The 27,774-nt window shown below is 27.6% G+C and overlaps 1 protein-coding gene across 1 annotated transcript in view; it reads left to right on the top strand.

The window, feature by feature from the left end:
* LOC122270917 (glutamate receptor 1) overlaps positions 1-27,774 on the top strand; it is a 378,704-nt gene that overhangs the window by 344,072 nt on the left and 6,858 nt on the right. Inside the window, exons 4-6 of the mRNA XM_071187345.1 lie at positions 1,970-2,220; positions 3,701-3,865; positions 5,968-6,178. Coding sequence (XP_071043446.1) covers positions 1,970-2,220; positions 3,701-3,865; positions 5,968-6,174 — 623 coding nt within the window. The 3' untranslated portion in view covers positions 6,175-6,178. The remainder of the gene's footprint in view (positions 1-1,969; positions 2,221-3,700; positions 3,866-5,967; positions 6,179-27,774) is intronic.

A 27,774-nucleotide genomic window follows, 5' to 3' on the forward strand; every position in this document is an offset into this window, starting at 1 on the left:
ATAATTGAATATTTCTTGTGTGTATGTTTCTAACAATTTTTTAAGGGAATCAGTGTAAATATCGAAACGAAAGTGATTTATTTATATTTATTACATATAGTTAGTTTAATCAATAATTGAAATGCATTATAATAGATAATGATATAAAAGGAAATAAAAATTAAATAAGTTCATAAGTATTTTAGTTCTTTTGTAGTACAAATTTGGAATCCTACAGTATTAAAAAAACATTTCAATTTAGTTTAAAATATAAAGGACCAATGCACTTCTTTTTTGTATTGCATTTTTATGCTTTATGTAAGAATAAAAATGCAATAAAATAAAATAAACAATTTGATTATAAATTTTTGTTTTAATTCTTAATGACAACAAATAACAAAAACAAATTAGTGCATTGAGGTAAACCCTATAGATTCTTCTTTAAAACAATTCATGATATCAGATTTGAATAATTATTATCAATTTTACCTTAACAATGACAGTAATGAAAGTTAAGAAATTCTTATATTTTTAAAGCACTTCTCGATAGGAAGTTATAATAAAGAAACAACTACAAGAGATTAAAATAAATAATAATAGAAAATGCAATAACACCGTTGCTTTAAAGTTTAGAGTAGGATAAAGTAGACAACTATGATATTGTTTGTATCCGTCAAAATAAAACTGGAAAAATAACTCTAAAAAATATAACTTCTTTAAAATAATTTGGTTATAATTATTTCCGTTTAAATTTTCAGGGAGTTCTTCGTTGTATATCTTAATTTTTTTAATCCAATTTTTGTCCACAGCGATTTCGAACACAAAAATGGAATTATTTGCTTCTGAAGATAATGCCCCAAAGGAATATTGGCATGTACTGTTAGACTTTTCATTCTTAAATTACCAACAACAATCTGTTCATCCAAGTGACTGTAAAGTTTATGGTAAAGAACATGTTTTACCTTTACTGTTTTGAAACCGTTTACAACTGGTATGTGAAAAAAAAACTATGACTAAAAACTGTATGATATTTTTAATCACTTACAACAAGTATGGTTTCAAAACTATAAAAAGGAAATTTTACTGGTAATGGGAGATAGTTCAGCAGTTTTATTGTAAGCGTGAATGTGCGTATCGTTTTCTAACAGTTCAGGGTGACAAATTTGGGAGTGCAGGATACTGGAAATTCTTCATGTGTTGAATGAAATGGTGGAAATATTGTGATTTCAACGATAACTCCCGTTCTGTCGGTCATGAGTTTAACAGATAAGACATCTGGGCTATAAAATATGTACCTACGTGCAAGAAACTAAGTGACTTCATTCGGAAGGCCTATTTGGTTCTATAAAATTTTGGCTGTTCAGCCCGTTTCGGTGAAGCTGTTAATGAAGATTCGGCATGAAGCAGTTAAGAGTTTGAATACCATATTATTTATTGTTACTTGGTTCTTTTGTTTGAATATGGTAAAATAACAATAGAATAAATTGTCATTTAACCTTTTATCAGAGAAATTTTTAACAGTGCGATGTTAGGTTTTTAATGTAGATGACTTGACTGCTATTAAAACTAGTGTAACACATTTTTTGTCACTTTAACAAAGTCTCGAGCACTTTAAAAATATCGGATCAGAAAAAAATTACTTATATAGATAAAAAAAGCAAAAAGGTAACCCACACTTGTAATGAGTCCAGTAAACATGGAACAACCTGTTTAAATTTATACAACTGAAAAAAAAAAAAATTTTTTTTTTTGAATGATTGAAAAATCTTGCTCTTTATGTGAGATACTTTATTTTCGACTAGTTGAATTCATTCATCCTAAATTTTATTCCGTGATTGTTCTTTATTTTATAAAATTACTTCGTTTCTTATTAAACAAGAATACTTTTTCGTAAATCCTGATATAAGTATTAGACGTTACAAATGCTATAATAAGAAATAATTGGATGTTTTTTTAAAATTAACTTTAAGTATCTTTCTTTTTTTGACAGGATTACTTAAACTACAGCACATCTTCCGACTGACAACAGATAATTACAAATTAGAAGTGAAAGTTGTGAAGCGCATATCAAATGCATCAGATGCTAATGCTTTTCTACATTCATTAGAAACTAGAGAACGTGAGAGTTTAAAATATGTTGTCTTGGATTGTAATGCTGATACTGCCAGAAAGATAATAGTGAATCATGTTCGTGACATTTATATGGGAAGAAGAAACTATCATTTTCTTCTCACGAGCTTGGTAAGATTCTTTTTGCCACATTTTTGATACACATTTTTTAATGCTTTAAACAATTATTAAAACTGCATTCTTACACTGTTGTTAAAAATATCTTTATTATATTTCAAATAGCACTTTGCATTGTTGAAATATACTTTTTCCTTTTTTTTCATGTCTACCACCCAATGTAATTAAAAGAAAAATTTTGGGGAAAAACCCTTCTATTATATAAATAGAGTTGAAATATGGCCTGTTTTATGCCAAATATTTTTTTTTGCTGAAAGCTCTATGCTAGTTAAAATTCTTTGAAAACATTCTAATAATGAAAAAAACAATGGTAATAAAACAGGAACATAAGCAATGTCTAAAAATATATAGATACAATAATTTTAATAATTTTCTATACACTTTTTCCCTTATAGCCGACAGCGGTGTGTAGGGGTTGGGGAACTGCCCTTGCATCAGAAAGGTTCTGGGTTCGAACTATTCTTCTCTGTGCTATCTGTCCTTGCTGTGGGAGCAACGTTGGTCCCAACTAATATGGTGCCCCTGAAAGAGTGGCCAACAAATATGCCCTTCAGGCGTAAGTCGCTCCCCAGGTGGGCATTGGAAAAAAAAAAGAAAAAATCTTATTCCCTCATAAAAATGACTAGGTAATAAGTATCTTAAATTATTAGCATTACATATTCTTTAAAATATCTACCCATTTTATTGTATTAAAAATTTATGTTTTCTTCTTATTTTTTAAGACAATTTGTTTATAAAGTAATCCAATATTAAAATTTGGATTTTATGTAGTTGCATGACTTAAACATTTAGAAAAAAATTCCTTTCAATACTATGATAACTGAAATAACAATTGGGTTTTATTTTTTTGTTTAGTTTAGTCGCTTTAAAAATTAGTTTAATAGTCAGAGCACTCAAAAACAAATAGCAAAAAATAAATAACTTTGAAAAAAGAAATTTCTTTAAGTATAGAAAATCAGAAAAAACATGGTGTTCTAACATGGACCATTTATTAAGTATGTAGCAGCTATGAGAAACTCTGATTGGAAACAGTATTCATATATACAGGGCGTCTTAAGTTATACTGACTATTCAAAAATATCCACAACAATAAAACAATTTATATGTTATGCGTCTTACAACAAACAGAGCAGAAATTTCTTTTACACAATTCTTTTTTATCACAAAATGTTTTCAATAACTAACGCTGCATTAAATTAGTAGAAAGAAAAACATTAGAATCAAAGAGAAATTTATCAACCCCATTCATGTTGCCATATTTCAAAAACAAATATTTAATTCAAACAGAAAACTTCATTAACTTCTTTTTAGCATATTTATTTTTAATTGTTTTCAGATAAAACCATTTTTGTTTCTTTTGTTTTCTGGATTTTCTTATTGATAGTTGCTTATGCTTTCAGATTCTTCTTTGAATATATTTCATAATGTTTTACTAATAAAGTAATTAAGTTAACTTATATATTCTAATTTATAGGTCATGGATGAATATTTAAATAGTCAAGTCTTAGAATTTGGAGCAATTAACGTAACTGGTTTTCGAATTTTACAGCCTAGAAGTCCTGATTTTCGTCATTTTGTGCCTGCTTGGCAAGCATTAGATTCAAATAGATGGCCTGGAGCTGGCACACAATATATTTCGGTAAGAGATAAAAAAAAATCTTCGGAGTATCTTATGAATAAATTCTTTTGGATATTTGTGTATTTGTTTGGTATGAATTATGTATTTCCTGATTCAGTAAATAGCACTTCTAAGTTAATAGATCGAATACATTATATCAGCTCAGAAAAAAAATAAAACAACTCAAAAAGTTGTTGTTGGCTATACAATTAAAAAAAAAGAAATTAAAATTTTTAAATTTTGCGTTGAAAAGACTTCTTCATTAATTGCATTCATAGATTTATTATTGCAGTATGCTACATATATACAGTTCTTGACCAAACTATTAGAGGCACTACATGATTCTATGTAAAATCTTAATCATCAGGTGATACAAAACAGTTTTATTGTTTTTAAGCGGGTGAAACCGGTTTGCATTTGTTTACGTTCGTGCATCAATTGGTTAAATTAGACGACTTATAACATGAATTCGACGATTGGATAAATTGGACGATATATAATTATAGACTATTTGTTATATCAGGTATTATATTATAATAAATGAAGGAAATTATTAGTTTTTTGGATAATTCCTCGAGCTTATTCGCAATACTTTTATATTTAAACGTACATGTAATGGGTTTCTATTCAGGAGATTTTTTATATATTTATTCTTTAATGTATTGTATTGCAGTGTTAACCAATTGATATACGATCGAAAACAAGTGAATCCACGCAAAAACAATAAAGCTGTATAGTGATAATTAAGATTTTATATAGAATCTTGGAATGCGGCTAATAATTTGGCCATATATATGATATATGATGGTAGTATAATATTATAATGATGGTAGTATAATACTTGAAGTATCTTAGCTAGAGTAAATAAAACACAATATGTTTTTCAGAAACCAGCCTTGGTACATATATCAAAATAAATTTACGTTCGAATTGTCAAACAACTTTAAGTTATGCTTAAGTTGTCATATTTAATTGGTGAAATACTTTTAATTATAACATATATACCAACATTTTACCCGTATTTCATTAGACGAATAAACATAATTTTGATAGTTTTCTACCGTCTTAAAACAAATGATGTTTCATTAATTATTCTGTCTTTTAATTCTATCTTTTGAATGCCAATAATATAGCAATCAAGATCTAAATTTTCTACTGTTATTGCAGAAGTATCTATTTTAGTAAATTTCTGCTTCCTTTTTAATTTTGACGTTAGACTTTTTTGTCTTTTTGACTTGAATTTTTTTCTGATTTTTTTCCTCTTTTTTACAAATATGAAGAGAATTATTATTTTTTATTTACATTTGCTTTTAAGACATTTCAAGCAATAATATATACATACGAAGTTTTTTTCTTTTGTTAATTATATTCATTAATTTGATTCGTCACATGCAAGACAACAGCAAAAAAATCCGAGACTCTACAAAGTTAATAAAAACATTATAAATACACTTAAGGATAATTCTTATTTGAAATACCAAAAAACTCCAAAATATCTCAAATTTCTTCTGAAATTTATAAGTTTCTTCTAATTGTAAGAGAGCCCATAATTCAATTCGGCCAAAAAAGTTTATTTAAGCTAAAATTATTTGAAGGTATAAATGATAATGCAATATTATTTATGCTTTACACAAGGAAAAATAGAATTGATGAAATTACCGTGCTATATGGTAATGACATTCTTGTAAAAAAACGTAGTTTTATTTAATAAAACCAAAATGTAAGGTATTTAAACTTGTTTCGTTGACATGGTAATGGTTTACCATAAATTCTAGGTTTTAAAATAATAGTTCTTGTTACCACGTATTTAAGAACATAATATAAAACTGAAAAATAAATTTAACCGTATAAAAGATTTTAATGCCATGATCTAAGATTCCGTGATAAAATTGCAAAAATTTAACGGCATTCAAAAATTATTATTTTTAATTTTACCATGGTACTTCGGTAAAATTTATCATTCTTTTTTGGTGTTGTCATAAAAACAGGGATACGGTAATATTTACTCTAGACTAGTAGTTTTGACCCTTTATTCAGTGTACTATATAACACTATAAAAATAAAAAATGCAATTTCGCTTTGCTAAATATATTAAAGCAAAATAACTTTCTTTCTTTTTTCAGGCAGAAGCAGCTCTTATGTATGATGTTGCCAAAGTAATCCTAGATGCTTACAGCCGTTTGCTCAAACGGAATCCTGATATTTTTCGAAACAATTTTCGACGTGGAGAAGTTTATAATAACGGTACTAAGGGTATTGACTGTAGAAGAGCTCCTGTTCTTCCGTGGGAGCATGGAGAAAGAATCTCTAGGATTTTCAAGAAGGTCTGACGTGGTACAATTTATTTTCTCACTAATATTCTCTAAGTTATTGAAAGGAATGTCTGTATGAAATTCCTTTTGTTCCTTACAAAATATCTCTTTTGGCACGTACTGCTTAAAAACTATGATTAATCAGATAGATGGTTCACAATTATACAATCGGAAACGATCAAATTACGAAAATATATGCTGAATTTAAATTTATTTTGTTTTAATGATACGTTATGAATTGTTTTAAATTATATTATATAATAACATTTTATTATATAATAACATTTTATTATATTGAATCATGTTTTATGATTTAGTCTAATTAATCAAACCCCTTTTTAGTTAAACTCTCACAAAAATTCAAACTTATTTTAAAAGTCGTACATGCAAATTAGACCTAATATGGAAATGAGAGTAAAAGAGTCTAAATTAGTAGTATAAGAGTAAAAATGAGTAATTTAACTTGTTTATTTTTCATCAATAACTAATTTTTAGATACACTTGAATATAGGAATGATTTTAATACTTCTAAAAGTATGAAAAACTACGAATATAATATTGGAGAAGCAAATATAGTATTGGAAAATGATGCTTCATTGTTTATAAGGGATATAATGATAGATAAGAAAGGACATATGGCTAGTTTTTCTGATCGAATTCCGATCTTTTTTTGCAGATTTTTAGCTTGTTTTTATCAATATCTGCTTGCTTAGATGAACCTTCAATTAGAGTATTTTTAACATTGTTTAAAGCTTGGAGATTTCAAAATTAAATACGGGGGGGGGCGATAAACTTGTCAAGAAAGAGATCCCATGGTTTAGAAAGAGTTACGAATAAAACATTGATAAGTTATGACAAGTAGACCAGCCTGTGTAGGGGGCAGGGAACTGTCCTTGCATCAGAAAGGTTCTGGGTTCGAATCCCGGGCAAAAGCATGGATGTTCTTTCCTTCTCTGTTCTATCTGTCCTCACTGCGGGAGCGACGTTGGCCCACCTAATATGGCGCCTCTGAAGGAGAGGCCAACTGTTTGAAGCTTGTAAATCTGCAAACTTGTTATTGAGACTTGTCATGGTTTTTAAAGAGATAACAGTGATAAAAGATGACTGAATAAAGTCTATTTTCCTGTGTTAGATTTCTGCTTTTATGCAACTTTTTAACCTTTTTTTCGAATTCAGAACTGCTTTTTTAAATAAACTTTCCATTATTAACAATAATTTTAGCACTGTTCAAATCTTCGTTTAAATAGTGCTATGGCACAAGTGTTTATTACAACTTAACTCCTTCTGCATTTATCCGAACTTTAACTACACTCGCTTATTAATATTTGCCTATTTGTATACCAATTACAGTAGTTTAACAACATGTTTCAAAATGTTCATTTCTTATGCGTTAAAGCTTTATAGGTGTAGAGGTGAGCCGTAAGACAATGTCATTTAAAGGAAAGCTAAAATTAATAGCAGAAATGGATCAAGTTACTATAATCTTGAAACAATATTCTTAAAGAAATTTATCTACCGAAAAATTCTACAGTTTTCACTCAAATTGAAGTGTTCTGATACATTACACACGCAATTCAATGTATCACAATACATGCAAATGTAGTTTAATACATCAGTGTATCTTAGTTCAATGTAATGCATATTAAGAAATAATGAACAAAAAAGTTTACTTAGCTCTTTTAAAATGTTCTCATATGACAAACACATAGTTGAATTTATTGAATGTAAATAGAACACTAATGATGTACAGAATAGCCTTTCATTCTTCTTTAAAGTGGAATTAACGAGAAAGAGCTTTGAAGAATAAAAATTAACGAACGCTTTTATTGATGAAATCTGCACCATGGTTAAACGACGGGGATGATGTATGTTCAGAAATTTTTTTTTTAAAAAAATAATAAAACAACTAGTTTACCTAACTACTTTAAAATGTATGTTTATGTTAAAACAATTGCATTATTTCTTTAATTTTAATGAAACATTTTAAAATATCATGCTATATTCATTATTTTATATTATTTAATTTAAATACCATCTACTATATTCTTAATTTTAGTTTTTTTTGCATAAATAGAAGTTTTCCTTAATATTAAGAACAAATTTGTAAAAGGATATTTAAAACAATGTAATTATAGGTAATTAACTATGAACAATATGTTACGTATTTGTGTCAAATAATTAACTCAAAGAAATATAAATTCGGAGAAGTTTAGGTCCTAAAACTACTATTTAAAACTTCCAGAACTACTTTTAGAAATGTGTTTATTCTCTTAGAAAATATTACGAAGTTAATCGTAACGTCAACTTTCTTAAAATTTTTCGATCAATCAAATGTTATTTTATTTAGATATATTTGATAAAATATAATTTCGTGATCAAATATGGCCAATATATAACGTATATATATCAAATAAAGAAAAATAAATTAATGTTTGATAATATTTCAAAAAAAGTTCTTAATTAAATTTGTTATTTCATTTAATATTTTTATCAATCACTTTTTGGGTGAAGTTTGGAACTTATATTATGATTAATAATTATTTTATGTAATTTTAACAACAGTTATGAAATATAAGAAGCTATATTAACAAATATAATCCACATGTTTCAGAATATATGACAAAATTTTTGATCTGTTCGAGAACATTGTTAGAACTTCTATTAAAGTAAAACTACTGTTAAAAAAAACTCCCAAAAACTACTATTTGTATAAAATTTCCAGAGCATTTTATAGAAATACGTTTATACTTTCAAAAATGCACAACATATTTTTTATTTAAATTTTCCCGAATAATTAAGAGTCTTTTTATATAGAAACACGTAATAAAATATAATTAATCAATACATAATGTTTAAAAGTCAAAGAATTAATCCAAAGGAAATACAAATTAATGCTTGATAATATTTAAAAAATCAAATCTAATTTAAACATGTTTTTGGTTTAATTTATTTATTTTTATCAATCAAATTTCGGGATTTCGATATTTTACTGCTTTAATTATAATTATTTAATCAGCTTTTTCGCATAATTTTAACAATTGTACTAAAGAAGAATTAATAGAAAAAGTGTCAATGTATAGACAATTTTTTTTTCGTAATTTTTTAAATATGTTGGCTCCTGCCTTAAAATTATAACTCAGAAATAAGCATTAAATATCACATATTCCTTGCATCTTTGATTTAAAGTCTCGTAATTTCCATTAAGAGATAGGGAAAAATTTACGTTTTCTTATAATATTAAATATATTTTATAAGGAGAAATTATGAAATTTATGTTTTGGAATGATGCGTTCAAAGATAAGTGCAAAAACATACGAAATATAATAAAAACATTATGAAACTGAAAAATGTTGCATGTTACATTATTAACCGAATAAAATATTTTAAATGATTTCATCCATTTTTATATATTTTCAAAAAGTTTGTAAAACTGTGTTTTTAAAACTTGAAAATACGCAATTTTATAATACACGTAGTTTAAATGTAAATAGCTCAATTCACGTCATATTTACATTAATCAAAATGATGCTCGGTTTGAATAAAGTTAATAATAATTATATGTGAAAAAACAGTTGCTAAATGTTTGTGCAGGTAAAACAAATGAAATAGAATGTTTCCTAAAGAAGATGGTTCAAGCATTAAAAATAAATTCATTTTGAGCGCCTTAATAACCTTACATTATAGGTCTTCAGAGAATCGAATTAATTTTGTTGAGTTTGATAAGGTAAGAGAAGGCAGAGTAGTTAAAAATTATCAAGGTTCAAATGTTGTTTGGTAAAAGCAAATTAATTTTCCGTCAAAGAAGTAAAAATTAAGTAGACAAAAGGAACAAAGTTAAGAAGAGTTAAATCGATTGTCTAGAATATTAAATGGTTGAATAATTTCTGAAACCTGCTTCAGTTTAATTAAACATTCCTTAATTTAAATTTGTAAACAAAAGTTGTATTGTCATTCTTGTTTATGCAACTGGAATTAAAAATGAGCTTAATTATAAAACAATTAATAATTGATTTTTCTCTCTACTAAAGACAATTAATGTCTTATATAATAGTGTTTAGTCTTATAAATGTCAAACATATTTATAACGAAGCGATTATAGAAGGACTGTTATTAACATTTGTGAGTGATATATAACTAATTGTTTTCTATATTGTTTTCCATATAATTGTTTTCTATATATTGTTTTCTATATATAAGGGAGTCGAAGATTTGAATATCTTTAATTATGAATTACAAACTGGGAAAAAAAGTTTGGTCAAAACTACCAGAATATGGTAAAATTTACCGTGTTTCTTTCTCTCTGGAAGCATCAAAAAGCCCGGTACTTTTTAACTAGGCTTATTCGTAATGATTTCTCTAAAATTAAGAGTAGAATATAACTTTATAATATGTGATAAAATTAGGTAAATGAGGAAAAATTTGGACATTTTAACGTGATACCTTAAAGCATGGCAATAGAACCATTTATTCTGTAAAATTTACAGTTCAGTTTTGAATTTCTTACTAAATGTACGGTAATAGGAACTATAATTTCCTGAATTTTCGGAAAACCGTTACAATATTAACTGTAAAATTACCAAACGAAGGGTTTAACTAGCGTATATATTTGTTCTATTACCAGAATTACGCTTTTTTTTTTTTAGAAATGTCATTAGCATGCAGTACGGTAATTTAAGCAGAGCTCTTTTCTCCGTGTACATATAGTTTTAATAAGATAAATAAATCTTTTAAAGATGCTTATAAAACTGAAAAATTACTCATGAATCATGACTGATGTGATTGAGAAGTGAGACTTTTGCACGCCACTGTATATCAACTGCAATTGAACTTTGAAAATGGACGATTCTACGGTAGATGAACAAATGTGTATTTTAAATTTGCGTTGGAAATTTAATGAATACGAATGAAATTATGATACATTATATAATTATGAATAAAATTATGATCATACATTCACATTTAATATTAAGGTAATTTAGGCGTTGTTTCATACTTAAAAAATATTTTTTGACAAATATATTATTTAACTTTATTTTCTCTTCGGCCAGTTTATTTTCTTTAGGATAATTTTTATCATATTTTTTTAAAACTTTAAATGAATATAACACAAAGTTTGGAAAATGCAAGAAATTTGACATTTATATCTTTCAGTTATTCTGTTTGATTTATTATCTGTAAATTTACATTTATATTTTGAAATTTACAGTTTAAGATTTTATCTTGCATAGATTTTTTAACATAATAAAAGATATAATATTTAATTAAGATTTAATTTTAAAATATTTCTTGAGCAAAACATAACATAGAACAATTCGAATTATACATAAATTTGATTAAAATAAACCAGTATTATTACAACTTTTCATAATAATTTTAGTTACATTTTAAAAGAAGAACGTCAGTATTCAAATGTTTAAAAATTTTATATTTTTCAAAAATTAAACAATGAAAATGTATGGTCATTTTTAATTATTTTACTATATTAATTATTTAAACTATATTTCGATATACGGTACTATATTTCATAAAATGTTTTAAATGCTTTGCTCCATTTTCATATATTTTCAAAAAGTTTGTAAAACTGTTTTTAAACTTGAAAATACATAATTTTGGAATGCAAATATTTATTCTTGCTGAACTCGTAGCTTAAATGTAAATTGCTTAATTCACGTCATATTTACATTAATCAAAATGATGCTCAGTTTTAGTAAAGTTAATAACAATATTAAAAGAAAAAAACAATTATTAAATGTTTCTGTATGTATTAACGATTTTCTTTTAAATACATGCATAACAGTTGTTAAGCGTGTATTTAAAAGAAATTGTTTTATGATAAGCATTCATAAATTCTTCAAAAAATAATGTTCATCAACATCATTTTTTCTGCATTTAATAAAATCGACGATTTCTATGGTTCGCCACTCCGTGTCACTCGAAATTTCTAATAAAAATCAATTACTATTCTTCCTGAAACGTCTTGTTCATGTTTCCAATTTATTATACTTTTTTTAAGACTCTCACACGTTATACATGTTTATCGACAAATGAATTATACGTTAGGTCAAATGAATTATACGACAAATGAATTATACGTTATATTAAATGAGTCACACGTTATACATGTTTATCGACAAATAGGCTATAATATCTTGAAAAATAATATTTTGATAAAAAATGAAAATTCACAAATGAACTAAACGTATATTTTTTGCAGTTTCAGTTATATGTGTTGTAGGGTATTAACTTTTAGGCTTTCAAATTTAGTATATTTGAAGTAATAGATTATTCGCTGTAGTAGTTGTTGTTGTAGTTCATTTACGTCACACTAGAGCTGCACAATGGGCTAATGGCGACGGTTTGGGAAACATCCCTGAGGATAATCCGAAGACATGCCATCACAATCTTGATCCTCTGCAGAGGGGATAGCACCCCCGCTGCGGTAGCCCGACGACCTGCACGCGAAGTCGAGCACTTTGGGGTTTAACGAGGACCCTACGTACGCAGACTGACCTAAGTGGGCACCCACCCCCATACTGACCGCAGACAGTGATGCTTGAGTTCGGTGATCTGTTGGGAACAATGAATTGATTATTCGCATAAGTCTCATTGTTTTTGTTTATACCACAAATCATTTAACCAGTTTTGTTTCATTTTATGAATCAATTATTTTAATTTTTATTAATTATAAATAAATGACTTGAAACAGATTTTTCGTGAATGAATTAGAAAGACGTAATTTTATTATCAGAAGGCGTTACTTCATTTGAATATTAATAATTTAAAGTAAATATTAATGTTAAATTTTCTTTGAATGACAGCACTTTATGGAGAAGAAGGTGTGAAATTGGATATGTTACGCTCCAACTATCCTAATATTTGGACAATTATTATCAGATGACAGCGTGAAAGTTTCTAAGTGCTGTTTGGGGAATGATATAACTGACATTCGTTGGGGAGACATGCCATGATTATCATAATTTTAGTTTTGACTGTGTTTAAATATGAGATAGGAATGCGATAACTGAAATTCTGTAAAGGGACCTTTTTATTCAAAGCAGTTAAATGCTTGTAAATATTTTATATGAATGCTAAATTAGCAATTTAGTTCCAAAAATAAATAATATTATTCATTTGTTTTGGAACTATGCTAGTTAGTCATACGTGTCGGACAAAACCGGGTTGGGTTCTCTAATGTGAAACACTCTTTACAGTGTAAATATTATATTATAATTATTATTCTCGTCATAAATTATTATTTCCAATACACACGTGACCGGTGTAACTCATTAGAGATCGGCTAAATTTTCAAAATTCATGAGCACCGCAGTGCTAGCGAATGTATTCCAATATAAGATAGTAACAAAACATATTACAAGCTCTAACTGTTATAATCTTGTTTAATCATAGAGAATTTTATTATAAAAAATAATTATAACAAAGTAATTACTTGCACTTGATAACCGTCATTGAGCAGCAAGTTTACGACTACCAATGTTCAATCCCAATCCAGAAGAGAAGGTAACTCCTGGATTGGTTGAAATCCGCCTTCGTGGAGTACTTTTTGAATCTCTCATGAGGAAACCACAAAAATCTTCCATGACTGCAAGGGCATTCCATTCCACCACAGATGATATCTTATGTCAGCACTGTGGTCGGTGAGAACCTGGTACAGAATTCGTACCACAGATAACGTTGAGATTCGAACCTGAGACACCGCTGCTCCGCTGTAAGTTGTTGTGCATTCCATCAAAGCATGCGAATTTTATTTTGTATTATTTAATAACCGTCGTTGAACAGCCGATCAAATTTTTGGGTTCACGACTACTAATGTTAAACTCCGTAGCCTTGTAATTTTGAACCTAATCCAGAAGACAAGGGAACTCTTAGACCAAACATTGGGAGAAATTTGGCTTAGTGGAGGATTTTTTGATAGAATAAATCTGCATTTCTCGTTACATGGATAGGAAAACCACGAAAACCTCCAATGATTAGACTAACTTAAAGAGGACTCTAACCTATGATTCGTCCACCACTGAGGATATTTTACGTCTGCACAGTGCTCGGTGCCAGCTGGATGCGGAATGCGTATTGACCAGCCATCGCTGGGATTCGAACCCGATTCATCTCAGTGGAAGGCGTAAGCTCTATCCCCTGAGTCATCATGGATCAAGCATGCGAATTACAGTGAAAAACTCCCACGGTTAGCCTGATGGTAAGAGGAATCTAACCAATCATCCGTATGCCTCTGAGGATTTTTTTCTTCTGCACTGTGGTCGCTGCGAGCTGGGTGCAGAATTCGTATCGACCAGCCATGGCTGGGATAAAGTCATTGGGAGGCAAGACTCCCTGAACCAAAAGGGCTCATTATTTGCCTTAAAATAATAAACATCAATGATTTAATTAAAATTTCAAAAATTATCGTTTTTTTCCATCACCATCCGTGCTCTATGTTTAGCCAATGGAAAGCTTCTGTTTTCTCTGTGTCAACTGCATAGGATTGTTTTTTAGTTGAGTTCACCATCTTTATCGCCTGAAATATAGGTGTCGCATATTGGGTAACTACACATTAAAATAATGAGAAAACGTTGTTTTTTCCTAATAAAAAATTTGTATATAACATAAAGCCTTTCTACGATGAGAACAGGGATATAGAGATTTGATACAGGATTTTAAGATCTAGGACATATGTTATTTTAAGTTTAGCATATTTGTAACTTTCAGTAGTTTTAGTCTTAAGTTTCTAATAAAGTAAATTAAGTAGTTAACTTTTTGTAACTGAAACTGCAGATTATTGCTTTTGATGCATTTTAATTTTGTCCCACATTGTAATTAATTTCAGATCAAATTACGATAAAAGAAGTTACTGGCATTCAGATTGCCGTTACTTTTTAACGTACATTTCATTCTTACTGAAACATGTTGCAGAACAAAAAGTCTGATATACCGTAATTGTTACAGTAATAATTATAGTTCTGAATCGTTCTAATTAAATAATATTGGAGTAAAAATTAAGGTATAATATTTTAGGGTAAAAATTCATTTTTGGGTAAAATCGATTTCACAGATGATGCACCAAAATTGCGGGTACTTTATACCGTAATTATATTCGGAATTTTTACAGTGCATGGACAAGGTCCCGTTCTTGCCATTTCACACAAAGAGAAGATACTTTAAAAATAATGCAGAATTTGTTTTAATAGTTCAAAACAAAAGAAGTTTTATCAAATGTTTAAAACAATCCAAGCAATTATAGAGTAAATTTGGGGGTATTACACGTAGAAAAAAATTCTATTTAAACTGTTCGGTAATGATATTTCTAATAAGAAAAAACCTGAATTCTGATTAATAAAAACAAAATACACGGTATTTAAATAATTTGGTGGGTTCCGTTCATACGGTAACAGCTTAAAGGAAGTTTCCGAATTTATAGTTCTCATTAACACACATTGAGTAAAAAATACAAAACTAAAAAGTAAATTTCACTGAATAAATTACTTTTCTGCTTTGCTCTCTAGGGTATCGTGATAAAATTCACCCAATTTAACTGCATTTACCAAATATTATGACACATTATAAATCTATATTTTGTTATTAATGTTACCAAAATCATTTGCAAAGTGCTTCAATAAAAATTACTGACGTTTTTGGTATTCCCATGGAGTCAGAAACACGGTAAATTTTACCATATTCCGGTAGTTTTTACCACACTTTTTTCTGAGTGTAGAATCAAAATTTTTTGCAGTTATTATCGTTGAAGAAAGGTCGTAAATGCACAGTCCCTGGGCGAATTATTCGACGCACTATAACAGGGGTGGCGAACACCAACGTCCATTTTCTCTAAAAAATTGCTTAATGAGGTCAAATAAGGAAAATAATAATACTAAATACTATCAACTCAAAACTCTTTATTTACATTGAACAAAATATATATTTTACAATGTCTCAGTTATACACGTAATTCAACTTAAAGTAACATCAGTGTGACTTCTGTTGTTGCAGATTAGATGACCAATAACTTATATTAGGTTGCAAGATGTTACTTTAAGCAGGACTGTTGATTTTTTTGCTGGTTATTTATTGTTAGCTTGTTTTTTGAGATTATTAATTGCTTTTTTAGTATTGATTTTAAATTTTTTTATTAATAGATGTTTATTACCTTGTTTGTTTTCTGTGAATTTTAATTTAATTGTTACATATGCTTCATAGCGTAATACCATTTGTGTAAAAACAATTCATAGTGTAACAACAATTGTGATCGGTGGAGTGCCCAAATTATTGTGTCGCGTGCCATTGGTTCGTCATCCCTGCACTATAAGATTCTATGAAAAATCTTAATTATCTGGTGATACTTTATTGCTTTTACGCGTTTGCATTGGTTTGCGTTCTTGTATCAATTGGTTAACATTGTAAAGCAATACTTTAAAAATAAATACAAATAGGAAGTATGTAAAAAATCTCCTGAATAAAAACCCATTACATGAATGTTTAAATATAAATACAAATTGGTGCAAAACATGTAGTTATTGAAACACTAGAGTGTGTCTAATAACTTAGTCTAATTATTATAATATAATAGCTGATATAAATAATCTATGTTTATATAATATATCGTCGAATTTATATTACATATCGTGTAATTTAACCTATTGATTGAACGTAAACTGGTTTTATTAATGTAAAAACAATAAAGCTGTATAGTATCAACTGATTATTAAGATTTTTTCATAGAATCCTTTAATGCGTCTAATAATTTGGTCCTGTATGTGCAACTAGTTTCACGTAATTTCCAAAAACTGTAATTTAGTCAGTTCTGTTTAGTTCTGGTTCTGTTTAACTAACTCCTAAAAATATAATCAAATGTCAGAAATTCCAGCAAATTCAATAACATTTTCATCGATTTTAAATACATTTTTTTAATCCTCAGAACAAAAATGAATGCAGATTATATAAACTGTTTTGAGCTATTTTTTTGCATAGCTCTAAAGTGAATTTATAAAAAAAGCATTATTTTTTTAAAATTAAAGCATGTCAGATTTTGTGGAAATGCCAACGAGTGTGGATCAGTTTAAATAACCTTAATAATGATCCTCGCATAAAAAATGACATATTTCTGATCTTAATGTTAAAAAATGTACAGTTTAAAGTTTTCAGATAAAAAATAATGTTTCTTTTTTTATATAAATAGTATGATAGGATAGTAATAAATAATATGTAGAACTAATATCTAATGAAATTTAAAGAACACCTTTATTAAGCAATAGCAAAAGTTGTGTGTTCAATCTACTTATTTAAAAAAATATATAATTTTTTTTTCATTAAAAAATCTCCTTTATTTTCTACATTGTTCTTAGTGCATGATAACAAGAACTCTTTTTAAAATATTCATTTTATTTTGAAAAGTTCCATTGGTATTTTAATTAAAATTAATCTAAATGTGAAAATAAAAATAAAAATAAATATAAAAAATCGTTATCACATATTTTAAATAAGCTTTTTCCATAATTTTAAAAGAGATTTCAGTGCACGCAGGTTTTTCTTTTTATTTATTTTAAAATTTTACTTCGTTTGCCTAAAAAATGCCTTTTTTAATTTAAAAATCTTCAATTTTCTAACACACACTGTGAATACGAGGTATGGACAAAATTCTTAGAATATGGTAAAATTTACCGCGTTTTTTACTCTATTTGAACACTTGAAAGCTCAATAATTTTTATTGAAGTACTTTCTAATATTTTTAATAAAATTAGCAATAAATATAGTTTTATAATTTGTAATAAAATTCGGTAAATGTGGTAAAATTTTATAATTTTTTTTCATGATGCCTTAAAGCATGGCATCAAAGCCATTTATTCGGATTTATTTACTTTTCAGTTTTGTATTTTCTACTAATGTGTGATAATAAGAACTATAATTTAATAAAACCATAATTTTCTTTCCACCGTTAGCTTATGAATGGTAAATTATTAATTGAATGGTTTAAATACCGTATATGTCGGGTTTATTAACTAGAACTATGTTTTTTTTTCTTTTTTTCTACCGGAAATATCACTACCATATAGTACTGTATTTTTATCAGAATTTTTTCATGCAGTTTTAAATCTCAAAACAACTTCCTAAAACATGTAATCTTATAAATCCAATTAAGCAACTTGTTCCATAGCATTAAACATTAAATTTCATTCATAAATAAAAAGAAGGAAATACCCAGAAACATGCAAATGTCTTTTGTTTTCGTAAACTTAAACTTGCAACACGATGAATTGAAATATGCAGAGTAATATTATAATAAAGAGACACAAAATAAGAAAGAAAAGTAGAAAAGTTTTAATAGGCATTTAAGCAATTGTATTCACATTTCTTTTAATACAGTCTATACGAATGAGGAAAAATTGTATAAATATTTTTTAATTTCTACAACTGCGGTCCCGGGGTAATTTTTCATTTACGTTTTCAAAGAAAAATGGAATTGAGGAAAGATTGCGGTAAAGGAGAATAATCAAAAATGAACAAAAGGCAGGTTCTTAAAAGAAAAAAAAATGGGGACAGAATAATTAATTTTTCGATTTCGAAAGCTCTTAAAATAAGAAATATTTTATTACAAGACATAAAGGGGAAATGGAATGAGTTTTTAAAACAAAAATCTTCCACAATTTGACATTCCCAACTTATTTTCTAAAATATTAAATTTTGAAGACTCGTCATTTGAAAAAAACAATTAGGAATAATTAAGTACTTAATTATTTTTGCTTTAATTTGTCTCTTATTTTCTCAGCACTCAATTTTCAAATTTAATTTGTTCTTTTTCCGGCTTTGTAATTTTCATTTGCATTCTAATTCATTTAATAGGTGCTTTTAACACTCAAAATTATTCAGTGTGCTGATAATCCTTTTTAGTTTATTCTCCCAAAAATTTTATTTAAAATGCTTTAAATACATATTTCATAAATTCTGTTCAAAAGTGTCAAATTGCATTGAAACATTTTTCTTTCTTCTTCTTTAGGATAAATTTTCTTACATATTAAAAAAAATAATAGTTAAACTAAAATGTTAATTTTTTTCGGACAAAATTTAAAAAAAGAAAATAACTTAATGTTAATTATGTTTGCTTAATTGGATTATTTCTTTCTCGAAATTAAAAAAAAAACTTAGACGAGTTTTTTTTTTACATGGCATATTATTTTTTTCATAAAACTGTAAGCATTAAGTATATTTTTGACATGTCTATTAAAAGAATGAGTATAACTAAAACATTTTGTAAGGAAAATTTTATCTAATTTCTTTAAATTTCAATATTTTGTTTTATATTTTAAATTTTTCGTCATTTATTTAAAATGTAATAAATTTTTATATTTTTGGCATTGTTAAGGTATTATTTATTTGATTTGTTAAAACTGAATCATTTTTACAATTTTTCTCAATCCTGCTTAAAAAAAATAATATAATAATTAATGAAAGTTTAAAAAAATAACTATTATGCTCAGCAAATACTTGGGTGATTTATGATTACCGTCTTTACAATATATTTTTCAAATATTTGTCAAAAATTAAAACTTAAACTTATATTTAAGGGAGAAAAATGAAAGAAGAAACAGTAACCGAAATTGGAAAACTATTTTTGAAGAAGGCTGTAGTAAAAATATCTAAACCAGTTTCATTGCCATTGGAATTCAAATAAATGTAGTGGCGGTTATCAGAAACGCTTTTCAAGTTTGTTAAGCACTCAAACACTTTGTGATGTTTTTAATTCCATCCTACTTGATTAGGTTTCGTTAGAGATTGTTTCCGTTTTATATAAGTTTGATTCAATGAAAATCTCTTCTTCCTAATATGAGCGATTTTTAACTTTATTTTTTGCAAAAATATTAATGTATCCGACTAGTTTCCGCAACTTTTTTTTTTTGAATGTTAATATAAAATTAAAGAAAAAACTAGTTTATTTGTTTTTTAAATAGCCATCTTTTTGGAAATTATCTACCAAAACAAAAACAAAAAAATACTTTGTGGATTTTATTTTAAAGGCCATCAACTATGTTCTGAACTATTATCTACCGGCCAAGTGGCCGAGCGGTTAGCGTGCCTGATGGCGAAGCCAATGACTGAATGGTTTGAATCCCGCTCTGGGCATGGATATTTCTCTCTATGTGTTGTGTGTGAATGTGGCCCACCCTATAAATGGGTATTTGTGGCAGTGAATGCCTCCGTCACTTAGGTTCACAGGTGCCCACTGGGAAAAGTTAAATGATCTTCCCAGGTGATGGACGTAGAGTTCAGTGCCTGCTATTAGAAAGAAATAAAAAGAACTATTAAGCAAGTGCATATACTTCTGAGTCAGGGACCAATGGAGTTAAAAATGTTCACACTTTTCTTTGAGAAAAAGCATGCATAAGAAAAGAAATTCTTCTTTTTTTTCTCGTAGTTTGTAGTTCAAAACATGTGTTCTATAATCATAAACACTCATGAAAAATTTTAGTCAATTATTTTAGAAACAACATGAGATTATCGTGTCTAAAGTAGTGTACTTAAAGTAGAGATCTGATTTTGATACAAAAGCATTTAAATGTCTTAAAATCACAAATCTATAAACTGTTTACACCTTGCAGAGAAACTGCTCTAACTTTGTAAATAAATCACGTAAAATCAAAAGTAAAGTATTTTCAGATATCTAAGATTACAGGGATTCTAAATTTATAGTAAACTGAATTACGAAAATTTTGTCCGGAAGCATGCTTTTCAGGTATCTTAGAGGAATTATAAAGACTGAGATTACAGAAAACCAAGTAAATAAAAACTCACCAAGCATGAATAGCATTCACTTATTTTTCTTTTTTTAATATCATCAACTCTAATTCATATTCTAACCCCTCGAACTATTAAAATTTCATCAATAGCAAGTGAAAATTCTATCGTTTGATTAAAATTTATTCAAGTGAGTCGTTTCTTATTTGGTGCACTGAGTAAAGTGCGCAAAATAAAAACGTTCCACCCCGAAGGACATTTGATCCCCAAATGAGTCGATTTTCACGTTCAATTTCAATAGTTCAAGGGGATATTTACATATACTAATTAGTAAGTGCAGACGATATTTTAAATTACGAAATCAGTCACAAAAACGTACTTTCTCTAAATTTTAGTACAATTGTTTCGATGGATTTCGGACTCCCAAAATATAGGGGGTAGTCGCAATTTGTGAAATATGGTAACCACAGTTTGGCAAGGAAAGCTCTTCAAAGTTTGGACCCCTCAATGTTAACTTGTAATGTGCGTATTTCGCAATATCTCAAGAAATTTTTAAGCGAAGTGAAAAATTGCTAAAACACAATTATTAAATTCGTTTATCCAAAGATAACCGCATGCGAAAAAAAACTTTTAGTTTTTTTTTTTTTTTTTTTTAATTATTTTTTTTTATTCTAAAATGGTCGCAAAAATTTTGCGTAATTTCAAATAGTGAAATTTTATACGGCAAAACAGAAAATTTGATTAAAATCAGTCGAAGAGTTCCTGAGATATCTAATTTCAAGTATCTGACTTTTTTCAAATTTAATTTGTCAGGACTATTCGACCGATTTCCCTAAAATTTTGTATTTCGCTATGTACAATTACATTCCTTAAAATGATGCAAAAAAAAAAAAAAAAGCTGCGTACCTTACAATTCAAAATTTGTTCGACCATTCTTAAGCATTATAATAATAACTAATTACTAAAAGCTGTTTTTCGAATTGAATTATGTTTGGAATTTCATAATTGCGTGTAAAACTTTTTCAATTTGCTCTCAAGATAAAGCAAAATTAACAAACTTTGGATCGTTCTGCTAAACAAACTATTCGGACCATAGATGCCCGACTATCCCCTAGATTTCGCGGGTCTAAAATCCGTCCCTAAAAAAGATTCAGAGAAAGTACGTTTTTGTGTCAGACTCAGTCTGCTCTTATTAGTTACACTATCTTTTTTAATAACCGTCGTTGAACAGCCAACCAAATTTTATGGGTTTACAACTACCAATGTTCAACTCCGTAGCCTTGTAATTTTTATCCCAATCCAGAAGACAAAGGAACTCCAGGATCGAGTAATGGGAGAAATTTGCCTTCGTGGAGGACTCTTTGATAGAGCTGGCCCGCATTTACGTTACATGGAGCGGAAGACCACGAGAACCTCCCACGGTTAGCCTGACGGCAAGGAGACTCTAACCCATGATCCGTCTACCACTGAGGATATTTCGCGTCAGCACAATGGTTGGTGCAAGCCGGATGCGGAATTCGTATCAACCGGGAATCGAACCCTCATTGGAAGACGAAATCTCTATCCCCCGAGCCTACACTATTTGAGGTCACCCCTTCAAGCCATTAAAGTTGAGTGACAATGTGACCATTAGATTAAAAGTTATTCAGGGTGGTCCGTTTTTCTGGCGCACTGCATCCTGCAATTAGTTCGTGGGCCAAACTCATTTATCGTTCGTTCCGATACTTTGGGGACAATTTTTTCTTTTGACAAAACGATTCAGAATGTTTTAGTATTTTTAATTTTATAAAGTTCTCCAAATATTATTTGGTCATAATTTAATAACAATCGATTTTATGACGCACTCTTTTTCTGTATGCTTTCGTACTCTCATCCAGTGAAATCGTCGAATTATTTTTTCCTCCGCCAAGCTAACCAATCACGCATTGTCTCCTCACAGTCGCTTACAGCAATGTTTGTAAGCAAATCGTTGGTTGCATTGATGATAATTTTCTCGATTTCATTTTAATCCTTTGAATTTTTTTTAAAATTTAAATAAAGGTCTCTTTTTAGAGCCAACTATATATTGATAACGCTTCATTTTCCCGCTTTACTGTTAAATATTTGATTTTCATTCCGAAATTCGAATTGTGCAGGCGGTCGCATTGCAATGCCTCTCTGACCTAATCAAAAATTCGTCTCCGATTTTAAGATACAAAAATATATACTTTGCTTAAAAATGAGAAGGAATTATTTGTCCTATTTTAATTTTAATAATATTTGCTGAGTTACAAATTTAAAGGGGATATTTATATATAGATCCCACCGAAGAAATGAAAGTATTGTAGTTATGTTGATGAAATGTTAAAAAAAAATTTTTTTAAACAATTCTCATTACTTTATGAAGATAAAATATTAGTTCCAAAATGTTTAAAAAATCTACATATTAACGTTAATGATCCATTATTCTTAAAAAAAATATTATTTTTGTTTCACTAACAAAGGTGCTATGGTAAGTATTGTTTCAAAAGATGGTTGTTTTGATGGCTTATTTATCCAATATCTGTGATATTAAACATTTTTGTAGAGTCAAGCGCACATCTTATATTGCTTGCATTTTAATTTTACTTAAATATTACTTCTTTTTAAACTCTGAATGGCGTATAAATTTAAAATTTTTTATTAAGATGTGCTTACTCGGAAAAAAGAAAACAAAACTTTTTATGTTTTTTTTTTTTTTTTTTGCTCTTACAAAAAAGCTATAAAAAATACTCCTCTTAAATAAATACTACTCTTAAGCTATAAAAAAACTGTTAACTAATCTAAACTAAAAATAAATCATGAAATTTAAGGAAATTTATGTATGTTTTCTCTGTAGGATCAGCAACAAGAAATTTGACAATTTTGTATTTAATCATTGAATATTTTTTTTGAATTGAATTTGAAAGCAATAGTGTAGATTCAAAACATGATTTAAACATTTAACTTCAGATATTGGTTTAAAAAATGTGTTTAATCAATTTTCCAACTGACACTATTTCGAAAAGTAGTTAAAGAATGTCTCTACACTTAAATGTAAATAAATTATTGAATATCAAACCATAATGAAATTTCCAAATATATTAATGTCTGGAATTATATTCTCTTGCTAAATAAAAATATATTCAACAATACCTGTCTAAGGTTTTTTGGAACACTCTGTATTTGTCTTTTGCTACACTTGCAAAAACTATTTGAAATAACACTTGAAAACATTTTTTTTTCAATTAAAGCTATGAATTCTACATTCTAAATATATTTTCTCTAAATCAATATTATTATTTTCAAAATTAATGCTGTACCAAAACATTAAAATTTTAAATAATGAAAAACCAAACTTTGTTAAATTGTTCAAATAAATTATGTATCAAGATAGTTCATTGCGTAAAATATCCGGTTTTTATATAGTAAAGAAAGTTTTAAAGCTTCAGTAAAAGACAGTGTACCAAGCAACAAATTAAAAAAAAAATCAATTCAAATTTATTGAAAATTTTACACAAATGAAATTTTTTATTTTTATGTCAAACTGAATTTCAAAATATTCATTTGTATAAAATGGTTTTTTAGCTTACTAAAATAAGTATCGTTTTAAAAAATAAGGGAGAAATATCTCCAGATTTTTGAAGAAAATCAGATTATTTTCTGTAGGGTAGCAGTTCTTAAAAAGTTGATGCAAATTTAAATTTTCACATAGTGGAGGAAAGATTTATATATTCTATAGAATTCAAGTTTTAAGTATTTTTACAAAAATAATATAAAAAAAACCTGAAAAATAATCGCAGATGCAGTATTATAACCCTTCATATTACAACTATAACTGTCATAGTCTATGTTTTACCTTTTAATAGTGAATTATCAAATAATCATGATTTAAAATGAAAAAAAAAAAATTTTAAGATCTTGAAGTAACTATAATTGTATAAAAATTTTGAAGTACATACTTATAAAAAACTGTTAAGTGTTTTAGCGCAAAAGAAGCGTGAACGAACGGGAAGCTATCGTAGTATGCAGACAACTGCTTTTGTTCTGATTGGTCCATTCATTTCCAAGTGACGTCAAATTACGCTTCTCTTCGGATATTCTTGGGCAAAATACTGAATTCGTGAAAACAAAATAGTTCCTCATTGTTTTGATAACTATCAATTAATGGCCAGTCAGATTTTGGAGAACTTTATGAATTTATGTTTCTCAGCCAAGATTGTGTTCTATTTTGGTAGAATAAAATTGCCCCTCAAATGTCGGAACGAAAATTAGTTTAGAGCTACTTTTGAGACTTCGGCCCACGGACTAAATGTGACCCGTACAATACCAAGCATTACAGTTGTGTCTCAAATACGAAACATTGAAAGATAAACATAAATGCGGGAGACAGTATTCCTTTTCGTTTCGAAGACGAAATAAAGGTTTTAAAACTAGAATTTTTATTAAGTTGTGTATATACAATAAATGCATTTTATAATTCTGACCATGTATGTAGTACTTAATACTAGTTAACATCAAAACCAGGAAATCTAACGTTATTTTGCACAGCTTTCGAAAATTAGAAAGATGTTTTGTCTGCTTTATATAACATTAGATTCTATACAAAATAATGTTATCTAACGTTTGTCGTAACATTATGTTGCATTGATTTTGATTCTAGATAATATTAGATTCTATATTTTTCGAACGAGGAAGGCTGGTAGATATAATTTTACTTAATTACCTGTAATGTTGTGAAGAAGTTTTATACTCTCAATTATACTGAGCATTTCAAAAATAATAAATAAAATGATATTGCTGAATTATGCTTTCTTAATTTTAAATCTATTCTTAAATTTTTTGTTAGAAATGAGCCATTTTTACCAAACTCTCATATAAAATTTTTTAGTTTATAAATAATATTTTATAAAAGTTATCACTCTATTCGTCTCTCATTTTAATGTAGTCATTTGTAATTAGCTATCTTCTATCTGTGTATAAAAAATTTATAAGTTCCACCATGAATGTTGAAAGATATTCGTGTAAGAATATTAAAAAATAATCTAAAATAGAAAATAATAAAATAATGCAATATCTCTTTTAGTCATCAAATCTCTTTACATTTGTCTAGAGGACAGTGTGGGCAAATACCGTAGTATAAACTCAAATAATAACTGTAAAATCTCAAAAATTAAAAGCATTACTTTTCTATTCTACTACCTTAAACGCAATGACAACAACATACAATACAATTTTTGTTTAGAAGATGTTCTTAAGATAGAGAAAATCTTTGCTTTATGCAAAATTTATGAACAAAGAAAATTAGTTTACTTTAGCTACAAATTTAATATAAAAACAGAAAGATAAAATATTTTCCTGATTGCGTATATAACTCATCAAATTACTATGAACAATTTAGATAAAGTTTAAAATAATTCTTATATAAGTACTAATATCAGTAGCTAGAATATCAGTAGTAGAGTCGAACTTTTTCTAGCACGGCAGTATTATTTTGCATTGATCGAATGTAAAATAATATCAGCCTGATAACTTATTTCAATTGATAGTTTTCTTATCAAATTCAAAATTGCAATTTAATGCTTAAATTTATTTCTTGAGTTAATTCTTTAATACATTATTTTGAAGATGGAACAAGTTTTAATAAACGAAAGTTAGTATCCAAATAACAATGTCATTAAAGACATTTTAAAATTATTGTTCTTAAATTTCAAATATTTCAAAGCTTTAAAAATTAAATTTTTGAGTGTTTTGTAATTCTACTTTTTTTTCCTTTTTTTTAGTTTTAGAGATGTACAAGTTTAAAAATTTAAAAGAATCACCCGGAGCTGAACTAAATTACAATAAAATATTTCTATTTTGAAATAGTTTTAGTTTCTCTTCGTAGCGCCATCTACATGACTATCGAGAAAAGAAAATGTATAGTTGAAAATAAAAGATTTATTATTATATCAGTTATTATTTATTAAGATTTACTAAAACTATTTGTTATTTACGTTTTTCAAATCATCTAACATGAAAACAATTATTATATTATTAAATAATTAAAATCATCATAGTGCATAATGATTATTACTTTTTTTTTAATTTTTAGGACATCATTTGTTTTTGAAATATATTAACATTTAAACAAGTTGAACAATAAAGTAAATTTCATTCACTATACTTATTAATATTTTATTTTAACATTAAGAAAATTTCAATAATTTTATCATATAATTCCCATAAATATGCAACATATCGAAGTTTCGAACATTTTTGGGGATTAGTTCATCAGATTTAATTTCACAGAATGTTTTTTTTTTAGAATTTCAATTTAAATTCTCCATCCAAAATCAACTGTTTTCTCTATTTCAAAAATTACTTTTCACTTTATTTCGAAATCAAATTCTAATAATCTTGAACATTATTAATCTTTCGTAATTTTTTTCAAAATCTTACTTTTCCCAGTTTAAAGAATTTTCAGAAATTATATTATCCAGTCCATATGATCATATTATAATATTTTTAGTTTTTTAAAGAATTTCTAACTGAAATATATTGCCTTTTCATTTAAAAATCTCTTAATTTAAAAATATAAAAAATAGACAAGTTTCTAAATTCAAATTTAAAAAATGTAATTTTTTTTTTGTCTTAAATGGCCATATCCCACAGCTGTCAGGTAGTAATTTTGAAAGAATGAAGTTATGGTTATACAGAGCCAATAATACGTGCCAATGATTTTTTCTTCCAATTTTGGCTGATCCTCCCATGCCACTTCGCGATCTGACCTGCCAATTCCCGAAATCAAGAAAGGATCGGACATTGGCCAGCCAATTTACAGCCTTCTTAGCCCTTTCGCGATTTGGCCGTAACATGTTACGGCAATATATATATATATATATA

Source organism: Parasteatoda tepidariorum, chromosome X1 (genome assembly GCF_043381705.1).
Source record: "Parasteatoda tepidariorum isolate YZ-2023 chromosome X1, CAS_Ptep_4.0, whole genome shotgun sequence".
Taxonomy (NCBI): domain Eukaryota; kingdom Metazoa; phylum Arthropoda; class Arachnida; order Araneae; family Theridiidae; genus Parasteatoda; species Parasteatoda tepidariorum.